General features: G+C 38.0%; 4 protein-coding genes across 5 annotated transcripts; 2 read left to right on the top strand and 2 right to left on the bottom strand.

Moving 5' to 3' along the window:
- Positions 1–267: 267 nt before the first annotated feature.
- Positions 268–6,490, bottom strand: LOC113673452 (mitochondrial glutamate carrier 2). Of its 2 annotated transcripts, XM_027189870.2 has the most exons (11): positions 6,344–6,490; positions 5,005–5,230; positions 3,700–3,831; positions 3,263–3,318; positions 2,944–3,034; positions 2,577–2,634; positions 2,363–2,429; positions 2,040–2,211; positions 1,868–1,922; positions 1,556–1,625; positions 268–976 (listed from the first exon to the last, which is right to left on the bottom strand). In XM_027189870.2, the coding sequence occupies exons 2-11, from the start codon at positions 5,019–5,021 to the stop codon at positions 717–719; spliced, it is 978 nt and encodes a 325-aa protein (XP_027045671.2). In that variant the 5' UTR covers positions 5,022–5,230; positions 6,344–6,490; the 3' UTR covers positions 268–716. The 2 variants fall into 2 exon arrangements, with proteins under 2 accessions (XP_027045671.2, XP_089052766.1); XM_089196640.1 differs by lacking the exon at positions 6,344–6,490 and having other exon boundaries at positions 3,135–3,318; positions 5,005–5,106.
- Positions 6,491–8,562: 2,072 nt separating this feature from the next.
- LOC113673453 (uncharacterized) lies at positions 8,563–13,401 on the bottom strand. The gene is made up of 4 exons (XM_027189871.2): positions 12,720–13,401; positions 10,703–10,896; positions 9,578–9,823; positions 8,563–9,103 (listed from the first exon to the last, which is right to left on the bottom strand). Exons 1-4 carry the CDS (start codon positions 12,949–12,951, stop codon positions 9,074–9,076), a joined length of 702 nt encoding a protein of 233 aa, XP_027045672.2. The 5' UTR covers positions 12,952–13,401; the 3' UTR covers positions 8,563–9,073.
- A 501-nt stretch (positions 13,402–13,902) lies between these two features.
- On the top strand, positions 13,903–17,454 carry LOC113673482 (uncharacterized). The gene is made up of 3 exons (XM_027189903.2): positions 13,903–14,402; positions 15,392–15,803; positions 16,732–17,454. The coding sequence occupies exons 1-3, from the start codon at positions 13,984–13,986 to the stop codon at positions 16,948–16,950; spliced, it is 1,050 nt and encodes a 349-aa protein (XP_027045704.1). The 5' UTR covers positions 13,903–13,983; the 3' UTR covers positions 16,951–17,454.
- Positions 17,455–18,255: 801 nt separating this feature from the next.
- LOC113673514 (uncharacterized) lies at positions 18,256–21,515 on the top strand. Its single transcript, XM_027189929.2, has one exon. The coding sequence runs from the start codon at positions 18,838–18,840 to the stop codon at positions 20,500–20,502; it is 1,665 nt and encodes a 554-aa protein (XP_027045730.2). The 5' UTR covers positions 18,256–18,837; the 3' UTR covers positions 20,503–21,515.
- The last annotated feature ends 708 nt before the right edge of the window (positions 21,516–22,223 follow it).

The following is a 22,223-nucleotide window of genomic DNA, read 5'->3' on the forward strand; positions in this document are numbered from 1 at the left end:
TCTGTTTTGTCCTCTTGTCACAGTAAGGTTTAACCCTTTACCTCCCAGAACTGATTAACTTTAACTTCTCCCTATAATATCCATACATTATCCATCACTTGATTAATGAGAACACTCAAACTTATCAGGTAGAAGTTGTTATCCAGTACTTCTGATAAATTCTCGTAAGTAACTTACAAGAAAATTTATAGCAACAAGACGGGAGAATTAGCAATCGGATCTTGGGAATTAAGGGGTTTAAATAACATCATTACATCAGTGATGCCATTCATTTTCAACTGTTTATTTTTATCCTACTGCCATGTGAAGATGAGATATTGACGTCTATTTTATAGACTGTCAAAGATACCTGTCACATATTCCTATGAAGTTCTCTGGTAATTTTCATCTGACGGTTTTAACCTTTCTCTGTCACTTGTGCAACCTTTAGAAACCAGCTACAATTTACCACTGTCACATAATTTGGACAGATCTGATTCGTAAAATCTTCGAGAGGGGAATTATAATGCTACATGTTAATAAATACTGGTTACATTACCCTACACCTTTGACAGAAGTCTAGTAAATTTGCAAAAAGCTTTGAGCCTTGAGTATTAACACGAAATTGTTGTCCTTTTTTTCTGTGTACGCATGAAGTTGATTTATGCCCCAACTCGTTCTTGATTGTTCTTTTATTAACATGAACCGTTAGTTTTATTTTTTTATAGCCATCTAGCTCAAATTTCTCCCGCTTCAAGTCCCAATATTTTTTCAGCCACTCCCAAGAAGTATACCATCTGGGCAATCCCAAACAACGGTGCAATTACGATTATCCTTGGCACTACTCCTTTATAAAATGCACCTATCCCTTCATTTACGTAGGTTTTTTGAACGCAGTCCCACAAACTGTTGTAGGCAGCTTCTCCTCCTGTTCTTATCACCTGGAGCCTTGTTTTGATCACATCCAATGGAGTGACAGCTGCACTTCCTATCATAGCTGGATTGAAACATCAAAGGTTATTAGTTTTGGTCATAACACAATCGCGGATACGTGATGTTTGGAGATACTATTTCCTTGCTGGCCGGTAATCCACGCGAAACAACCTTCCGTGTTTGTAAAAGGATCAACTAATGCTATTTTCTGTATTTCTTCGAATAAGCGCCCACTCTCCATTGGGCACCTTTCCCCGATGAAGCGCCCTCGCCCTAGGCCAAAATATCAAACAAGCGCCCACCCCCCAACCCCTCATTTTCCTAGATAGTAAGGATACAAGACAAACCTGTTTCTACCCCAATTTATTAACTCCTCAAGCGTCAACTACAGCTGAATCAGTACAGGTTAATAGTTCTTATGAGTGCCTTCCTTCCAATAAGCGTCCCCCCATTATTCGAGGAAATATAGTATTGACGATATTGAAGAAGTTCCGGCTGTTTTCCGGTTAATTCCCAATCGTTTGTAGACGAAATTGTTTGTTTTTCGATTTGGTTTGTTTTTCTTTCTGCCTGATCGTCTTTTTTTTAAGAGGAACTCGATTTACTATTGAAGTGAACAGAAAGCAAAATACAACAAACTAACCAGCAGTACACCCTGCCATCAAAGATTGTAGTGGCCCTGGGGCATGGCTGTGTGTCCCATCTCCCTGAAACTAAACAAAAGACACCATCGCTAAGTCATTCCCGGGGCAATATACCATGCGAGCAGGCCTAGGCTACTCACACTTCTGCACGGGTTTTCTCGCCCACGGGAAAATGTAAGGCAGGGCTGGTATGAGGCTGTGAGCGACGCGAGCCGGCGAGTGATTATCTAGGATTCTGCGTCCAGTGGCACTACTAACCAGGGCTTGCTTGCAGGATAACGGTAATTTTAGTTACGCGTTTCTTCACTTACCTCAAGTCTGAGATAGGCAAACAGAGGAAAGTAGATGCAGGAAAACGGCACGTCCCTGGCGAGAAAAAAAGAAGTATAGAATCAGCGTTTAAAAAACACTCGAGAGATATGACAGACTACAAGACCATAGTGATCGTGGCGTAATATTTGTTGACTTTCTCCCCCACAATACCTCAGTAATGTGGCGCCAAGTCCTCTGTAAATGCCACTTATACCCTTGCTCCTCATCAGGTCATGTGCTATTCTTAGGGCGGATTGGGGGGCTGTGCTTGAATTGGTGCCGAACGTCCTAACGTTTGAGCTCGCCGCCGCCACAGTGGTAGTTGAGTTGGCTATCCGGGGAGCTATTGGTAAAAAAGTAAATATAAGACTGAACTTGTTTTCTGACTAAATATTACAGGTTTCCCAACCCTATTGAGAATGGAATCGTCCTTTTCAGGGTGAAACAAATGTAGCAGTCAAACTGAGCTAGGGTCCCCTGTAAGTATAATGTACCTGTTGTTTGTGATCCAGCCAACTGAAGCTGTATTTTGAGCATTTCCATCGGTGTGGTAATGACCACCTGGAAGGAAAATAAAACAACCAGACAATTTCATATTAAAATAAAGCTCATAAACTACGGAAAAATAGATTTTAGGTGTTGTGAGATACGTAACGTCGCCATAACTGAGCGTTGTAGATAATACCGTGAACAGTTTTTGACTCTCACCTGACAAAACCCAGCAGCCCCACCAGCGATCATCTCTTTGCTCAAGGGAAGGGTGTGTCTGAAATGTAGACAGGAAAGAAGGATTGGACCAGCGAGACGTGACACCACTTGGAATTGTTTATTGAGTTATCCCAAATTGGACTACACTTCAAACTAGTTTGCCAAAAGTGAAAAGTAGCAAACACTAGCGGTAAACGATGGAGAAGATTAAAACGGATTCGAGGGCGAAAAACACTCAATTTACTTTTTAACTTATTTTCAGGTTTAAGTTCAGAACTTGGATCTGTAATCGAACGAAATAAATGTATCCATCACCGATTTCCCCGAAACCTAAAAACACCACAAAGTTTCTGATCCGGGGAAATACCTTCTTCCACCATACATCTGTCTTAGCTGGTCGTTTACAGCAAGTTTCAATGCCTTTTCCGGGTTTATGAGTAACAAATTTACTCCTATGCCTAAAGGAGATAAAAAAATGTACAACGGGGTTTGATGGTTGCACCATTGCTACAACTGATTTTTATCAAACGTATTACAATCATCTGTTGACCTCCATACCTTCATAATAGTGATCATAAATTGTACCTCTGATGAGGTGATTTCTGAATAAAGCATCCACATCCCCTAACAAAATGGTTAACAATAATACTTGAAGCGATCGTAATGATCCCATAGACGGAACTAACCTTTGTATAAACCTCTCACCCCTTCTGCTCTTGCCACTTTCCATAGACAGTCCGCTCTACGGAAGAAATAATCGAAGACATGCTTTTAAGGTAAATCTTGCTGCTTCTAAAGAGAAGGCAAGGACCATTTGCGAAAGCAAATTGCCTCAAAAGTCAATGGAACTTCGCATGATGAAAAGAGTCATACAGTTAAGATATTTATGCTCTGATCACCATTTTGTGTATTGAGTTTTAAAGCCTCGTTTGAATGAAAAAAATTAAGCCATATAAACGTCAGCGATCCCAAAAACTGTTCTGTTGTCAAAGGTTCCATGTTTGTTACTAATTTTGCAATGACCTTGAATGAACAACTTGGCACAGTACCACAGTACTGTAGAAGAACACACTCCATTGAATACTGCAGATCATTGTGTTTATGAAATCCACATGCAACTTACAAGTTTTTGTAGTGCTTTTGAGCCCCAAGATGTCTTTGATCCTGTAGTCTTGTTTTACACAAATCCAATGGGAAGGTGCATGCAACGCCGACCACTCCAGCAATAGCACCATTTATAAGTTTGGCTAAAAAGCTAAGCAAAAAAATTCAGTGTTACAGCGCCATGTTCTTTTGGTGTACATCTACAAAAAATTTATTTTACCGACAGTCGCACAATTTTGTGAAAATAATACATAATAATATAAAATCGAAAGAAGTTAACCGAACATAACATTTAAATGCTTATAAAAAAAAAAAAGAAAAAGTTGTTAGCTTCTAAAAAAATGTTCTGATAACCTCTTTCAGTGAACAAAGTAAATCACATTCAGAGTCAATATCACCAGTTCGCTTGTTAATTAGTTATGCGTTTCAGCAGGAGCGAGCTAACCTAATTAATACTTCATTCACTTTTACTCATAATCGTTGTTTGGTTTCAAATTAAATTTACTGGAGATTTCTTTCCCTATTGATACGATTTTAATGAACTGCACACAATAAACAGAGCTCTGAAAGAGCTTGTATTCCAGAGTGGAATTTATTTAATCTTGGTAACATTAACAAAGAAAACCTTTCTGTGATTTTTCATACGCTCATCAGTTTGGATTTTTTTTTTCGGTCGCAGATACAAAAACTGGAGGCGTTTGTAGGATGTTGAGTCTGTTGCAGAAGCTTATTTCCAACTAATTCTTATTCTGTTACTCAGCTAAACTGATATACTTATCCTCAACTTGTAGGTTAGAACTACGCTTCTCTTTTTAGCGTAAAATGACTTGCTTGAGCTGGTGTCTATTTTGACTTGCAAGTTTTCTTGATCTTTCGAAGTACGCTTTGTCAAGATTAATAATTGATTATCTCAATTTTTTGGCTTAGTGAGGAAGTCAGCCAAAGAAAAATCAAGATGATACGAGGGTATGTCAATGAAAACAAATCAAGCAAGGTTAAAATGCAGTCGTCGTTCTTGACAGTTCTGCCTTGATTTCTGTATAAAATTGAGCTGACTTAAAAAGTAGCTTTGAAACAGTCAAATGTGTTGTTTATACAAACTCAGAGTTTTAAAAATACATAGCTTTCAATATGTCTCCGTGATATAAATCTGGTCTGGCAAAAAAAGCGTAGATTTTATCGCGGAGTTCGTCATCAAGTCAAATTACCGAGATTTCCTACATTTTGATTTAGTTTCAAGCGAAGAATGCAAATTGTCTATTTTTGCTTTAAGAACGTGTTCAAAAAACATAGGAGTTATTAAAATTGCAACGTCAAAGCTTACCTGTGATGATTTTCCATATAATAGGATCAATGTTTGGGGCTGCGGACTGCGGAAGGTTGGCTTCGAGCAGCGATGATGGTACCTACGGCTTCAGCTTGCTTCGGGTGCTTGCGCCGTCGTTAGCGCCACAATTTCTATCACTCTGTCCAATCAGATTGATTCAAAGAACTTGTGACGCCAAATTGGACCAATTAGAGGACGCGTTAGATTCTGCTTCACTTCTTAGCTGATGGTCGAAGAAGCAAAACAAAAAAACAGTAAAAAAAACAAAAACAAAAAAACTCGCGGAAACTCAAGCTTGAAAAAACAAGTGCTGAGCAATATAGTTTGTAGCTAACTTCCATGTTTTTCTTTCTTTTTTTTCTTTCCCATTTTTTAATCTTCCTGTCGCCCTAGGATGTTATATTTGATTTACTTGTGACTTTTTGCTGAGAAAAATTCTGTTTAATTCGGGACACAGTGTTGCAAAACAAAGTAATCATCTATACATGCAGTTGGTTTTATAGGACTTTTGTACAAAATTGTTGGCATCATCGCGAAACGACATACGAAAAGTAACGATGCATTCCATCAAAGGAAGTCCAAAACTTTTGTAGTGATGCTCGAGTTGGGGCTGGTTTGAGGGAAAGGGGCTGAGGATGACATATCGAGCAAGACCGATCCCCGACCTCACCCTCGCTATTTCCAATTTCAGAGGTTTGCTACCTGAAACAAAGATCGCGACTAGTTTCTTTATTTATTACAGGTTTTCATGGGAGATAGCGTGACTACATCCGTCACGCGCAAGGTAGATACTGAACATGGTCGACCTGTCAAATGTTGATGTAAATAGACAATGTATGTATACGATATCTAAGGTGACTGTAACCAAATTTACGAACGACATGTAAGAGGAGAAACGAATGATAAAGTTGCGGTTTTTGAGGCTTAACGACTATCAACCATGATGTGTTTCCAACCAATAAAAATTGTCTACGGACAAATGCAAAATAGTGATTTAAAATTGTTTATGTTTCGATCGAGAAAATTTGAGAACTGAACGGGACTCAATTAATTACTGCGACTGTGATGGAAATAAACTCATTAGCGGCATCTGACAAGGAACATACCAAAAACATTCCATCTTGGTTCACAACTTTACCAAAACAAAGATAAAATTTTAGTTTAGTCTGCACAATTATTTATACCAATGTGTTTCCCTTTAAGAAGAAGTGAACTGAAGTCACTTTCCCAAAAAGGCAACTTAAGAGAGCTTGCTTTTACCAAACGCGCATTACGCAGTAAATAGGAACATCAGTAATCGCGATCTCAAAAGTAATTCAAAAGATCATTGACTTACTTTGCCTCTTCGTTCAGATGCGTCGAGTTGACCAGCTCTGAAGAATGAGATGAAAGTCTTTGATACGAATAGGAGAGCGATTTCGTGCCTGAGAAGCTTGTTCGGCTTACCGTGAAATATAGCACGCCGTGGATGTGAAAAAATGCTAGTCGACATGTATGGCGTTGTTTAAAATTTAATTAGCTTTACGGCAGGGTCGTCCAGTTGTTTTTAATGATTTATTTGAAACCCTCAACTGGTATTCACGTTTGAGAAGATTTGAGAATATATCACAAAATCTGTTATCATCGTGCGGTTTCTTTTCGAGTTTTCCCTCAGCTTTTTCATCTCTTGTTGCTCCTAGTAAGTAGAAGTCAGAAAAAAAAAAAATTGAAAAAAAATTGTCGAACAAGAAAAATGAAACGAGGACCACACCCAAACAGGTGACGTCAATTAAATTAAACCTTTTGACTTTCAAGATTACCTGCATGAGACAGGTTTCAAACAGGTGAATTTAATTTTTTACCAGTTAAATGCATTCATACACACTCTGTTTATTGATCGGCATTGGTACTGAGGGACAGAGCACACGTACAGCGAAAAAGGGGCTAAGTTCTGCCCCAGTCTCCGCTTAGATGCTTGTATCGTCCACAGATCATGCAGTAAGCATAATATCCAACGATAATCGCATGCTTAGGAATGATAAGGGTTCTTTGAACAACTAGTATTGAATACAAAAGAAAATTTACAAGTAGCTCGAAACGTAACGAAAAATATCGTTAGGTGTGTTTAATTTAATAAGCTATGTCCATAGTTTGTTAAAATGCAACCGTTTCCTTTTTATTCTTTTGTTTGGTTATCGAGCTTTTTATGTCATGACACTAATGAAGACGATTAATAATGGCAATAAGAACGAGTGGAGTTCAATTCGGTCTGTAATTATACGGGTGATTAACAAATCGGAGGACCGCGAAGCAGGACTCCGATTTGTCTATCATCGGTATGATTACAGACAGAACTGGACGACACAAAGTCCTGTTAACAATCATAACCGTTACAATTCCTGAAAACAACAAATACATTTTGGACAAATATCTACGGTAAAGACGATACCTAAAGTAAAACATTCCTCGATTTTGGAAATTCCACAAGGTTTTTTTCTAGGATAAGTGGTTTTGTTGTGGTTATCGTGATCAGTTCTGTGATTGGTGGATTTGGCTGAAAGGTATGATTGGCTTCTTTAACTGCCCGATTACAGGTGTCCAATCACAGCCAGCGGCCCGATAGCAACTGTACAGAATGAATTGTGAAAAATAAAGTAGGCAATGCACTCATCACATTTGATGAAATTGTAATGGTTATGATTAATTGAAGAATTCACTCGCTTTCTCCAACCTTTCACTGCCAGTCTACTTGTCGGACAGGCGCCCATTCTATACCCATTTCTTCATGACTGGCTTCTTTGTCAAAACCCTTTAAACGAGAGAATGGCCAGCTTTTCTAAACTGACTTTTAATTAATGAGGGTGTCGTCATTGATCCTTTTTGTCCAAAGGAAAAAAATTGACCTCTACTACAGAACGTTTTGTTTAGCTTTGAAGACAACATAACGATAATTTTCATAATGAAAATTTAAACTATTTTACCCGAGTCCAGAGAGCGTATAATTCGGAACAGGAACAAGATGGTTCCGTTGCGAAAATTATCGCAAAGTGCCTCGATCTGGTACACGATAATGGAGTTACCTTAGTTACGCATTACGATGTTTATCTTACTGGTTTCACCTTTTCATCAGTTCCATTGTTTATTTACCTTTAGATTTAATTAGCAACTTCTGTGCATTGATCGTTAAAAAACTTACTCTAAAGACGTGTTTGCTCTCACATTGCGCTGACTGTGAATATATAGAAATCGTATATGTGAACTGCGGATTATGAATTGCTTCCACATTTTAAAACTGAAAATGTTGAAAGTCTTCTTGAGAAATAACTGAACAGCAAGAACATCATAAATCATGACATGCCATATAACTATTTAATTAATTGAAATGATCAATTGAAGAAAGCTCATAAAAACAAAATTTACATGTTTGTGAGTGAGAATATGTTTTCCTTTTTTGGGAGGGAACGGGGGGGAAGGGGGCAGTATTAGGCAACTGACTTAAGCTCATAACTTCTACATCAAGAAAACGAAAACTAGAAAAGTAACTCTAAGTTTCTATTAAATACTACACTACAAATATTGTGATGCTTTCCAGCAACTTTAATTTTGAATAAAAAAATACTGAAAGTTTATGTTACAAATAGAAAAGAATTAAGAGGCTATGACACTCAAGACATGCTAGATAATCAACTTCATACATTTCACCAAATAAACAGTGATTCTCAAAGAGTAATGACAAAAAATGCATCCTGGGTGCTGTCATTTCACCATGTGTAACAACATCTCCTAAGTTTGTCTCTCTTGAACCTAGCTTTGCTATTGTTGAATTTAACAGCTACATGCTGTTGCTAAAAAAAAGGTTTATTTTAATTTGAAACAATTAAGTATCAATTAACAAAGAGAAAATCAGCTCTGATTCAACTGAATTTTAAAAAATGAAGTGCGTAACAGGGTGCACATTCCCATTGTCCTTTTATTTGTGGGAAGATATGTTTTTCAAGCAGGCCATCCCTTGCCAGGTAAAGCAGCTGTCATTATCAGAGCAGCTCCTCTTTAGCAACATGCTTCATTTGTTGATTGACTGCATCACTTAGCGACCTTTAGGATCCACAAATAAAGCCTGAGTAAAGAAACAGATACAAAACCATGTTTATATTGTATAAGTTCAAAAAAAGATATCATGTGCAAAACTTTCCTGTATTGAACTGGAAAAAAAAAATGAAGAAAAACTGGTCCAGCTCATGAGTAAAAATTGATAATGAGACCTAGTTATAGTCTATTTGAACCTATGTTGGGCAATCAAACTTAGGGAGTTTACTAATTGTAGAACAAATGTTTTCATAACTCTTGCACAATACATAGCTTTATTCCAGGCAACAATAAATATTAAAAATTACTTTTTCACTAGGTGTCTGAAGGTAACTTGACTCCAATGGTACTTTAGTGAAGACAATTTAGATGCCATGGCTGTAATTTGAACACCAATAAAGACCATTTGAAGAAATGGCAATGGCCATACTTTGGGGAATCAATCCAAATAGAAAAAAATTGCAAATAAAAGCAAAAACACTGACTGCAGTGAGGTTGAACTTACAATTCCACCAGCCTCTTGCATGGGACGGCGATATGAGCGACCCAAGTATTGCTCAAAATAGCCCTTCACTGCACCACAAGCACCAGATGTCATTAAGCACACTCTTTTACCCACATAATATGCAAATATCAAGTTGGTCCAGTTTCTGTCTCGACCAATCATGTTATCAATTTCTTTACTGAATCTGTCATAAGTCAGATCAGCAGCATTATCCAGGACATATGAAACCAAGTGTGTCTGAACTCCCTGTAAAGAAAATTAACCACAACAAAATAAATAGTGGCAATAAATTTTGTTCTGATGCAAATTAGTTTTATGATTCTGATGTTGAGATCAGAACAGATCTTCATTCAATCTTGTACTCCAACATTAACATGAAAGTTTTCCTTTCAGCTGTCACCAAGTTTCACAGAACTTTCAGCACTTATCATTTATACTATTGAAATTATATCATGTGTAAAGACAGTAAGACTTTATTCCTAGAAATACATTGTGGTATTTATTACATCCATGTATTACTGTGCCTAAATACATGAACCATGCTATTACACTAACCCTCAATCTTGAGGGTTTAAAGGGTTAAGATCTACTCTAAGTGTTGTAAAGATTGACATTACTTGAATGTGCAAAAAGCTACAAATGAGTACAAAATCATTTTACAACATACAAGTCACATCAACTTAATCAGTACAAGTAAGTAAAGCCTTGATACAGGCCCAAGTGACCCATGGGGCCAGTGCTTAACTCCGGTTTTCTTAACATGAAGCAGCTAGGAATATTGCTACTCCCCCCTGGATGGGATGCTAGTCCATCGCAGGGTTACCCCCAGCACATTTGCTGGTACACATTTGTACACCTGGGTGAAGAGAAGCACTGTGAGAGTAAAGTGTCTTTCTTGCCTAAGAACACAACACAATGACCCCACCCAGGGCTCAAACCTGGACCACCCGATCCGGAGTCAAGCACACTAACCATGAGGCCACTGTGCCTCCACCAACTTAATCAGGGAATACCATTATTTCTAAGAATAAAGTCTGACTGCTAATTAACTCTGGTTCTTTTAACTTAAAATAGTTCCCACTTCCCATTCCAAAGCAAAAAGTTTCAAGTACAAAATCAACTCACATCAACTCGATCACCATATTGTTGATAAAGTGCATCACCAGCCTGTTGCATCTGAAGTGCAAGTCTCGTCAGTTCCGGGTTTTGAGTTGAAACAGGCTCAGGCTGAGGTAACGCTCCATTACTAGAACTTTGTGCGACAAGTTTACTGTCAGTTACAAGATCATCCTCATCTGCTTCATCACATTCACAAGGAACTGGAGAAGATGAACAATAAAATTTAAAATTCTTTCACTTTTGCCATCTAGTGTGAAACTCTCCCTTTATATATGCTAAAAATTTCCACAAAAATGCAATCATAAAAAGAGAATCAGTGTTCTACTGTGACAATATCCTCTCACAAAATTGTTAACAGACATGTTTGTCCAACTGCGTCACCTGTTTACTTGATGAAGGATTGAAATAACATTCTGGGAGAGGAATACATGTTTACTCCTTCAGGGTGTTCAAGGGTCAACCAAACTTTCTGTAGCTATCACACTGTGAAATTTAGTTTAGCATTAGTGCAATTTGCTCACATCAGCTCAAAATAACTCAAGCATTTTTTTTTACTCTGAGACTTGCCCTGTATCTGTGTGTAATATTGATGCACTAATAATCCTGCACGCCGCAAGAAAGTAGCTTACACTTTCCCATTAGCAGATATCCACCCTACTTTTCTTTCATGCCATTTATGGGAGTCACTCCTGCAGGAGGGAAAATCTTCTAAAAGACACTTTTTCCAATTCTGGAGGATGTCCACTTACAAGAGAGTTGACTGTATCTCGCATGTCAGATATGGACCATTTTTATATGCTGAACACAGTGATCAGTGAAAATTGCAATCACTTCACCAGTACCTGGAAATTTTGCAGATCACTGTGATTGGTAAGTAAAGTTGACGAGAGTGTGGCACTTAAGTACTTTAAGCCTGTCTTGAAGATGTCTTAGTGTTTTGCTGTAGGAAAACATCTTTGCAAGCTGTGCTTTCATATTTGAAAGCAAAATTCTGTTAATACAAGGGCCAACTGGAATTTTCAGGGTTCACTTATTTTAAAGTAAGGCCATACACCATGAAGTACAAAGGTCGTGAAGATTTACTTAAAAAGTATATGCTTGTCCAAACTTGTACAAGTAAAAATATGAGAAAGACATTGAGAATTAATGCAGAGATTGTACAATTCAGCATTTTTTAAAAACTTCCCTGTTTTCCTAGAAATACTATTTTTAGAAAAAGGGAAGTTTTTTCCTGCCTAACTTGTCATTTGAGAGAGTAATTAGTTTGCTTTCCTCATTCCAGATGTTCCTTTGAAACAGCCAAAATACATTATTCAGTTCCTTAACAAAACCACATTTCACTAGATTCTTGTGAGCATATTCATGATTCACAAAAAAGAGATACATGTAGGTACCTTAATAACATGCGCTGTTCTTTCAACAAAAAGATCTGTAACAGTCTGGCACAAATTTTTTAACTCTTAAACCAAGAAATTACGTGACACAAGCCTACTCAAATATTAGAGATTATGGGATTGAAGTTCGACTCAAGAACTGGTCAAACCACTCACATATCATCCCTTACCGTCAAATCTAGTTTAAGTGATAGGACCCCATTGTTCTACTTTGTTTTAAATAGGGTGATGCATACGTGTAAGGAAAATCAATTAGTATTGAATATAGATAACACCTGCCAGTCCTTAAAGAATAGAGAAGAAACATATTAGAGCTGGACAAACGGAAACACAAGAATATTGACTGTCATCACCGCCAAGAAGACGAAAGTTCTCTACAACTTCATTAACTTCGACAGGATCATGCAGAGCGAACCATGTGTGACTTCTGTCTGATGCAAGGACTATGAAGGAGGCCAATGGCTTATCAATTGGAATTCAATGACACACAAAGAATTGCGCCGTGCAAAGTGTGCAGATATCTACAGAACTTGACAAGAGTCCTAGTCATTCTAACAAACATAGTTCTATCGAGTCCTATCGAGATTACAACTATCAAATTCAATATTTAGGGTACGACTAATAGTTACCTCGAGACTGTTTGTAATTTTCATGGCCCTTTGTCTCGAGCATGATCGGGGAATCTGCTGCTTCTTTGGATGAATTTTTAACCATTAACTTCATACTTGCTGAATGGGGCAGTCTTAAAAATTCTTCGAAAAGCAAACAGGCTTGTTTCTCGATATCCTCTAAACTCTCTTCATAGCTTTCCACAGGAGCTCTCTGAGGTTTCAGAGCGGAATAAGGCATGCCTTCTGCCATTACGAAAGCACTTGTTCCCTCACCAAGGGTCTACTGAATCTGTTCAAGTTCTGCAGATCAAAGCAGTCTTCAAGGATTCTTTGAAAAACAGGAAATTCGATTTTCCGCTGAGATTTTGACTTTCCCGAAAAACTCAATTATACGTCGTGTACGGTAATTTCCCTTTAACAATGCCGTCATCGTGCCTCGTCACGTCCCCCAATTTTAGGCCCAGTCTTTACCGAGTGTTCATCCTCTTGATATTCGTATAATAAACTTTAACCTTCCTCTCTTTTCGAGCCTCAGAGCTATTATCTAATCGCTTTAAAATGCTTTTATCGCTATAGAGCAGTTTGCCTGTGGTGTTGGATATTTCACGTGACTCGAAGGGGTCAAACCCATATTTCCTCCATTCGCTTTCAATTTCAATCGTGATGGCAGAGGCACTAAGGAAAAGGTCGCTTCCTTTCCCCTGAATGAAATCTGCCTTTCACATGCTATTTCTGAATAAGCAAAATCACGACGTGGCATTGCCTGAGCAAGTTGCTTGTTTGTTTGTTTGCTTTAGGGACAAGTTTTAAAAAGCCTGAATTTTTATAGAAGTTTTTATAGGCCTTGACATTATTTGCTCTTTATCTCAACCGAATAAAACGACCGTCAAACAATTTCACTCGCGTAAAGAAAGAACCGTTTCAAGAGTTCAGCATCGATTGCCCCATGATCATGACGATTGACAGCTCTTTATTGTTCCATTTACAGAGGGCTCTCTCCTATAAGTTCCCCTAAGCCCAAATCATTGCTCCTTATGCTCTTGAGACAAATGTTCTAGGCCATGAAAAGAGCAATATATTGCTTCACAAATCCCTCTGAATCAATCTTTGACGCGAAGTTTAGACGGAAGTTCACGATGCGAACGTCATGCACGCGCTGCCCACGCGCAGCTCGGCCGCGAGGAATTTGTACCCAGTTCCCTGTCAGCCACGGTTTGCAATATTTTTTACAGAATGGTATAACGTATTGCAACCAGAACTATCTTTCTTCTATATCTTTATCATGGAACAAGACCCGGTAGAACAAACATACATTTCACAAGGAACACCTGAGGTTACTACGGATACAGATTCTGATAAAGAAATGGAAAACTGTGGCCCCGAAAAATCAAACATTGATCGTTGGGCCTCACTCGAACGAATTCGGGAGGAAACTCGAATTGTAGTATTAGACTACCTAGGTTCGTTACCAGCAGATAGGCTGACTGCTAGGAACTTTACAAATTCTGAGAACAGGGCACCTTATCTTAAAAGAGCTATAATTGGCCTGTCGAAGAGTGCTAGCGATGCCGGAGCTTACGAATCTAAGAGGAAAAAATTTTTGGAAATGGCAAAACTACAGCGAAAGTTATCCTTGAACTTGAAGAGAGACATTGAAACATTTGACCATAACAAACTCAGAGGAAGAGCAGAGAAGAAAATGTAAGTTGTCGGTTTTGTTTGAACGTTTTAATGACAAGTCTATTGCGCAGTACACTATTTTCAGGTGTTTTAACATGACGTTTTGGGGGTTCAGATGTTTCCTGGTTAAATTCTCTGATAGTTTGCGCTTGTAAACACAACTCGGACAGCTGTGTGAATTAATTAGGAAAGACAGTAAAATGCGACTGTCTGAATCTCATACGTGTGAATCTCAGATCGTGACGCGTCCATGTATTTGAAGTGCAGGAAACTCCACAAAATCGCCACATTTATAAGACTATTACAATGGTTCAATGGTTCGATTTACCCCCCTGCTATCATTCGGAACTTCAAGGAAAGTAAGAATTATTGCTAAGCCCACTGAATCACGCACTGCATTTTAATTTAGAGGAATGAATAGGAGTGTGATTTTCAAACTACCTCTTTTAACTCAATCAAGCCTTCATTTAGTATAAGAATTCATTTTCTTGACTTCTTTTTTTCAAAAAACGTGTCTTACCAGCCGCCACTAAGGGTGATAATAAAAACGGTTGGGCACTTTATGGTTTTAAAATGTCTGGTAATTAGTGGATAATTTACATATAATGACAAACAGGGTGGTCTTATTGTCACATTTCACCCTGTGCTTGTGTCTAAGATGCAAGTCAAGAGATATGGATTTGGAAATAATGTTTGTTTTATTTACTTCACTTTATATTTAGTAACATTTAGTCTTTTTGAGTTATTTATTTCTTTTTAATTTTTTATTAAAAAAAATTTTATAAATATTTTTCATTAAAAAAGTATTTTGACTAGTCTCTGATGATGACTTTTGCTTGGTTTTTTTAAAATGTCAATCTCATCTCTGCTATTAAAATCAGTGTTTTTCTAACCAGGCAATGAGGCCACACAATTGGTTGTTACTTATGGGCTCAAAAAAGTTACTATTAGTATTAGCATAAGTTATAAACAAAGGTTGGAGTCAACATCATTCTTGTTTGTTTGAATAGGGATTTTTACAAGAGACCAAATGAGCTCAAGCTTCCACCGCTTTCATGTAAATCTTGCTTTGATCGTGACCACACTCCTTCTCCTGTGTTATCTCCCGAGGGTCGTGTTGCTGCACGACTGGACAAGATCAGTCAAGAAATTATGGAAATGGTGCCTAATTTATTAGATGAGCCCTTGAAAATGATTCAAGCAGAATCTCTGTCATACGAACAATTTTGCAAAGCTGCAAGACATCTTACCTTTGATCATCACATTGTTGGCTGGTCAAAGGTTGCACTATTGTGCCATTTTGCTCGTGAAATAGCCATTATTGGAGAGTTAGATGATAAGCAGCTTGAGCAGTTAGCTGAACACAGCTTAAGGTTTATACAAGAGAGTACAGCTGAATGGATAGAAAAGAAGGGAGGATGGGTAAGTACCTAAAAAATGTAAAGTAGATCCTTGCAAACTCAAATTCTTAAGGGAAACAAAAAATGGCTTAAGTTACAAGGCTGTCTCTAAGGTTTGATGTAGGAGGGGGAATGAAAAAATTAGCCAGGGTACAAACTGCTCAGGGAAGGGGTAAGGAGCAGGAATAGAATTTTGGGGCAAAAAAAGAACTTTTTGAGAAATTAGATGATAGATGACTTGGGTTTAATGTTCATACTTTGTATGATTCTTAGTTACTTTATAGACTGAGGTATCTCTGTGTTTTTAACTTATTTTTTTCTATATATTTTTAACTATAGATAATAAATGTTTTTACTTTTTACTCTTCCTAGTTGTTTTATGATTACCTGGTTGATGTTTTAGCACAGAGGGCCACTAGTTTATCTGTTATACTGTCATGTGTTACCCTCTCTAAATAAAGTTCTTACTTACTTACTTACTTACTAACAAAATACAGTTCACTTTGGCTGGAAAATGTTTTGGCCTCCTTAGATCATATATCTCAATACCAGTGGCAGAAAGCAACAAAAAAGCCCCCCCCCCCCCTTCCTTAGCTCAAGGTCTGGATCTGCCACTGAATGCTGTGGCTTTACTTCATTTCCAATAATGGTGGATTTTAGTTTTGAGTACAAAACTGAAAACACCTTCCATATGTTGTTATCAGGTTATTTTGACCTTATAGTTTTTCATGCTGTTTATTGTGGGATTCAGAACAATGTCACCCACTTATTAGGAAGTAATTATGGAGGAAAAATTTAGGACTTTGACAACTGACTGCTTAATACAAGGTCATTGCTTAATAAGGTGTTGCTTAATACAGGTTCATCTGTTGTTAGTCTTGACTGTACCAGTTTCCAGGTTTTAACAATCCATCCTACATTTTGATCCCAATATTATCTGTTAATCTTAGGCTGCCTTTGATGAGGAAGACGAGGATGACATACACGACACAAAAAGTCTCATAAAGAAGTATTATGAAAGAGAAGAGAAAGATGGAAAAGAAGGTCCACAGTCAAGACCAGCCAGTGGTACAAGGAGCAATAGAAACTCTTGGGAGTCCTGGTTGAAATATGGTGTTGCTGCAGCAGCTGTTGGAATAGGTGTATGTTACTCACTTGTCAGACAGTAATCAAGGCTAAAGATGGAAAATATCCCAAGTCAGTGATAGGCATTTGTTTGGAAGGGTTGACTTCACCAAAGTCTTGCTGATGATGAAGATAATAATCCAACTACTTCTTTGCAGTTGACAGGGGGTAATTGTTCATGGGCAGGACCATAGCTTAGAAGAGAAGCAGAATGAAGGAGTAACTCATTTTGCAATAATGAGTGTGTGTATTTTATGCACAGTGTATTGGTGTATGTAGGTAGTTTTAACCATCCAACACCAGTAGTGAAGAAACTTAAAGAGTGGGTTATTAAAACCCTTTTTAATCTATTGAGTTAAGTCAATTAATTGGATTATTGATGTATTAATGAATAATTAAGAATAGAAGGATAGGTTTCATAAATCTTTTACAGTAACCTAAATAAGAGTTAATACAATCATGAGAATTCTTTGCAAGCCTTTATGTGGTTGTTTGTTTTGTAATAAGTATTTCTTAGATAAAGAGAATAAATACAAGCTATGATTATGGATGATCTTGGTGCTATTTTTAGTTTGGTAATTCTTTGCTGTTAAGAAAAAGGGTTGCAATGATTACTTGTTGTAAAACTTGAGTTATATCATGAATTCAAGCAATGAAATGCAGAACCAGAAACAGTGAGATTTGATTGTGAATTTTCTCTTTAGTGAGGTGGTGGAAATGTTAGAAAAATTTGATGAAGAGATTTTCCACCTTGTTCCTCCTATAACTGGAAAAATCACTGTATCTCCTCTCTGCTCTGATTTATGGTTTATAATGAAAGGTGTCAAAAAGGAAGTACTTTGAAAAGTTTAATTAGTTTGCAAGAGCTGACAATACTTTTGCTGTTAAGTAGCCTCTGCAATTACTCAAGGAAGTCACCCACCTTTCTACCCCCTCAGTGTGAGACATGGTGGGCAAGTGGTAAGAGCACTAGACTCTTGGTGAAGAAGTCCAGGTTCAAGACATGTGGGGTCATTGCACTGTGATCTTGGGCATGTGCTAAACACCTGAATTTCACCATGTGTCTCTCTACTCAAGAGTATGACTGGGTATTGGTGGATAGTCAGTGAAGCCTGATAAAATGCTGGAGGAACCCCTGCAATGGACTGGGCGGAATCCAGGAGGGAGGAGTAATAATCTTAATCACATCATGCCATAGAAACCAGGATAAGTTTAGGCTGGGTGACCCACTTGGATCAGGTGAAGACTTTACCAAACTTTTGCCTACCCTCCCTATTTCATATATTCTACCTTTTTTGAATGTTTTCATTAACTTTTTTTTTGGGGGGGGAGGGAGGGTGTGGGGGGAGCTACATCACCTTATATTTTAATGTAGCAGGAGGCCATGACCATGTTCTTTCAAGTTTATAAAGAACCCTATCATAGTAATTTTTTTCTGGACTGTGTTGCCATTGATACATCTCAAGCTAGATGTGCGCTCATTTACAATTGACATCTTTCAACTCTCCTTATCCTTGTTGGTCTAAAAGTACTTCTCTGGTTGGTTTACCAAATTATCCCGCACAAAGTTACCCACGTGACTTGTATCAGTCCAACTTTCGTGAGGAATGTATAAAGGGGGTAGGTTTCTAAAGAAACTGTGGTGCTGCGTCGGTGAGAGAGTATAGCAGGTAATTTAGTGTTAACAACTGAGTTGAAAACGCAAACTGGCCGCCGTAAAGAGTAAAAAAGCTGACGTTTCGAGCGTTATCCCTTCGTCAGAGCGATGGAGGAAGGGCTAACGCCCAAAACGTCAGCTTTTTTAGTCTTTACGATGGCCAATTTACGTTTTAAACTTAGTTGTTAACACGAAATTACCTGCTTTCTCGTGAGGAAACTGGGCACTAAGTTGCATAATCACTGAAACGTGGATAATATTCCAGCTGGCAGCAATGGCGGGCGTCTCTCGATCCGAACATGAGGAATTTCAGAAAGTTTTGAGTATTATGGGAGACGAAACCACTTGTCCTGTCTGTTTAGAAGAATTTCAGGAACCAAAATGTCTTCCAAGCTGTGCACATAACGTTTGTGAGCGGTGTTTGCAGAACATGGTTCGTAGAAACAGTATTACGATTTCATGTCCTCAGTGTCGAGAAGAATCGTTTCTTCCCCCCCTAGGGGTGTCGGCCTTCCCCACAAACCATCTTTTGCTGCGTCTGATCGATAACACTCCCGCAAGGAAAGAGAAAAAAGCTGTTACTGAAGCCTTGAGATTTTGTAAAGAGCGGGTAGAGGCAGCAGAAAAAGCAGTCAAGGATATGGAAGATTGTTACGATAAAGCGACCGAGCAGAGCCAAGCTATGATATGTGAGATCAACACAATGGCTGATAATATTATTCAGTTCATAAATGATAAAAGGAAAATTCTGCTTTCTCAGCTTGACGATTTTATGACTGAAAACTACGACACTGACTCCCTTCGAAAACAGAGGGAAGACATGATCGATTTATTTCAAAAAGCGAGAAGCTCCATCCAGCAAGCAAATGAAATTCTCAGTGGGGATGACATTGAAAAGATTTTAAAGTTCGGAGATGTGTTAGAGGAGCAGTTAAAAGAAATAAGCTCAACTTTGGATACAAGAACTCTTGAAGCTAGGAAGCTATCTAGCCAAGCAGAAATATACTACAATCATTTTCAGGTGTTAGAATTAGATGAGAAATGCGTTGAAATGCTCGGGACATTGACAATGTCTGTTACAAAATACATCCACGCTGGAGCCAGTGCTGGATTGATTGACTATGGCACTTGCGGAGAAGTAACAAAGACGATCGAAACTGAATTCTTTACTTTTGCCTTTGCGGTGTCCAGTGTATCAGGTGAGATTGCGGCACTCGATGAAGAGGAAAGGCATGTACATGTCTTCTCTTCACAATTAGACTACCTTACATCATTCCGTATTAGATACGGTGACTTGTGGGACATAACATTTTCCAAAGATGAAGAAATAATTGTTGTGAACCGAGAATGTAATCGCCTTCTTCACTACGACAAAGAAGGTACATTTATCAAAAAATATGTCAAAGCACCAAATGACTCTGTGAAGTTTACAAGGATTTCAACAGATGGTAGTGGCCGCCTGTTGGTGACCTCAAGTCCTCGAGACTGCTGCGATGAGCCTGAAGATGAAGTGCAATCTTGTATTCTGGTCTACAGCCCTGATAGAAGATTTCTATTTAGTTTTGGCAAAGATAAACTGGCTTGCCCTCAAGATGTTGTTTATCACCATGGGAAGTTCTTTGTGACTGATGGTGATCTTGAATGCATCATGGTCTTTGACAGTAATGGTAAATTTCTCCTTGATTTTGGAAACAGGGATCTCTTAGACCCAGTTGGCATAACTGCTGATGTAATCAACAATGTAATTCTAGTTTGTGACTGTAGTGGTAATTCAATTGTGGCCTTTAAACCAGATGGGGAAATGATTTCAAGAATTGAAACTGCTGAAGAGCCAGCACATGTTGTGCTTTCTGCTTGTGGGGCAAGCTTAGTGGTGTGCTTTAATAAATCCCTTTTTTTCCAAATTCTTTCTCACAAAAAGAATGAGCAAACTGCATAGGAAAATGCAGAGTAATATAGTATACCCTGTTTCTCAGACATTCTGAGATTTCTTTTTTCAGATCAAGTAAAGTTTGTGCTGTGAAAAGTATTTTGCCACAAAGAAGGATTGAGTTGGTAGAGACAAACATTTTTTTACTATGGAAATTTGAATCTCCAATAAGTGCTCAAAGTGAGCAGATTTTATTGTAGAGCCATGTGACTCAGTTAAAGGCAAATGACATTATTGTCATAGTATCCATCATTTGTTTGTTCGTCTGTGTTATTTGACTGGAAAAGTTATTTCCTTCTTTAGAACTTCATCTTACAAGGGAAGAAAAGTAAGAGTCACTATAAATTTCAAAATAAACTTAGGAAGAAATTGTATTTATTGTTTTGCCATATTTAAAGTTTTCAGGATAACTGGGAACTGGAGGACAAGTTTATGGGCTTTATCCTGAACCATTTTACTCTCAAGATCTGTTTTGTGATTCTCCCTTCTAGCTGCTACACATTTCCTTGTAACTTAGTCAGGGAAATTTGTGTTAGATTAAGATAACAACTTTAACCTGCTAAATTTGAGTATTCTCATCACTTGTTTTCTAGATAATGTATGGATATTACAGAGAGAAGTTACTTGTTAATCACCTCCAGGAATTAAAGAGTGAAATCTTTGGTTAATTATTAGGATGAACATGCAACCTCATGGTACAACTTCAATGCATTAGTCTTGAGGAGAAATGAAAATTAACCAGAGTATGGTGTCAGAATATAACAACAGATTATCTTCACTTATTTTTAGATTAGTTTAGATAATCTATTAAAAGAGGAAATGGTTGTCTGCTAATCAGATCTTGGGAGTTTGAAGAAATTCAAAAAGGGTGGAAAGATAATTTTAGAAGAATTATTCTTACAAAGTACTCTGTATATCGATATTTAAAATTGCATGGACTCATTGCATCAGATTATAGACAAGGTTTCCATTAACAAGACAATCTTTGTCTAAGAATTAAAGTATTAAATCCTTTAGCCTGATTATTTTGCATCATTTTTGAGAACCACTCCCCTACCCCCACCCCTCTCCTCATTGTTGACCGTCCACCGTCCCCTTGGTAAAAATTTCTTTCTCTTCCCAGCCTTCCACTGCCATTAAAATCAAAGGTGGCGGCCGTAAATTAACGAGCACTCGCTCGCCAAAATTACGCCTGCTCTGTTGGGTAGATGAGCTCAGAAAAAGGACGCCGTGATGAGTGATTGTCGGCCATCAAAACGTCAAGGTTATTTTGCCTGTTATCACAAGTTAATAACAAAATTCCTAGCAAATATTTTACGAAAAAACTGTCTCAGCCAGAATTCCCATCTATTCGTAATTTTACCAACCAGCTCAAATAAGACTGAGAAGCCGATATTTTGAATCAGTGTCAGTATCTGAGCAACTGCACACCGACCCCTCCCCTATTCCAACATTTTCTCTAACTTGACAACAATTGATCGTTGTTGTGTTAGAGAAGTATTTGGTGAGCATTTGCGCAGATACCGACGTGGATCCGATATTTTCACGACCGTCTTCTTCGAGTACTTAATGCATGCATGTCACGAGAAGCACAACGAGACTTATTATACATAAAACAGTCGCTTTTTTACGTTTTCGAGAAAGCAGTTATCAATTATATGTTAAAGAGCTACTTGGGTGAGTCCACCAGATGTGGTTGTTGAACTTGGTGACTTATTGAAGGGCAATCG

This window comes from Pocillopora damicornis, chromosome 2, assembly GCF_964200805.1.
Source record: "Pocillopora damicornis chromosome 2, jaPocDami1.2, whole genome shotgun sequence".
Taxonomy (NCBI): Eukaryota; Metazoa; Cnidaria; class Anthozoa; order Scleractinia; family Pocilloporidae; genus Pocillopora; species Pocillopora damicornis.

Coding starts and splice junctions, on each gene's coding strand:
- LOC113673514 (XM_027189929.2), top strand. CDS start 18,838: ATGGCGGGCGTCTCTCGATCCGAACATGAGGAATTTCAGAAAGTTTTG.
- LOC113673453 (XM_027189871.2), bottom strand. CDS start 12,951: ATGGCAGAAGGCATGCCTTATTCCGCTCTGAAACCTCAGAGAGCTCCT. Junction 10,897..12,719: donor AAATTACAAACAGTCTCGAG/GTAACTATTAGT, acceptor CATCTTCTCCAG/TTCCTTGTGAATGTGATGAA. Junction 9,104..9,577: donor TGCAAGAGGCTGGTGGAATT/GTAAGTTCAACC, acceptor TTCTTTACTCAG/GCTTTATTTGTGGATCCTAA.
- LOC113673482 (XM_027189903.2), top strand. CDS start 13,984: ATGGAACAAGACCCGGTAGAACAAACATACATTTCACAAGGAACACCT. Junction 14,403..15,391: donor GGAAGAGCAGAGAAGAAAAT/GTAAGTTGTCGG, acceptor TTGTTTGAATAG/GGATTTTTACAAGAGACCAA. Junction 15,804..16,731: donor TAGAAAAGAAGGGAGGATGG/GTAAGTACCTAA, acceptor TGTTAATCTTAG/GCTGCCTTTGATGAGGAAGA.
- LOC113673452 (XM_027189870.2), bottom strand. Junction 3,035..3,262: donor GGTGAGAGGTTTATACAAAG/GTTAGTTCCGTC, acceptor TATCTCCTTTAG/GCATAGGAGTAAATTTGTTA. Junction 1,626..1,867: donor TTGCCTATCTCAGACTTGAG/GTAAGTGAAGAA, acceptor TCTTTTGTTTAG/TTTCAGGGAGATGGGACACA.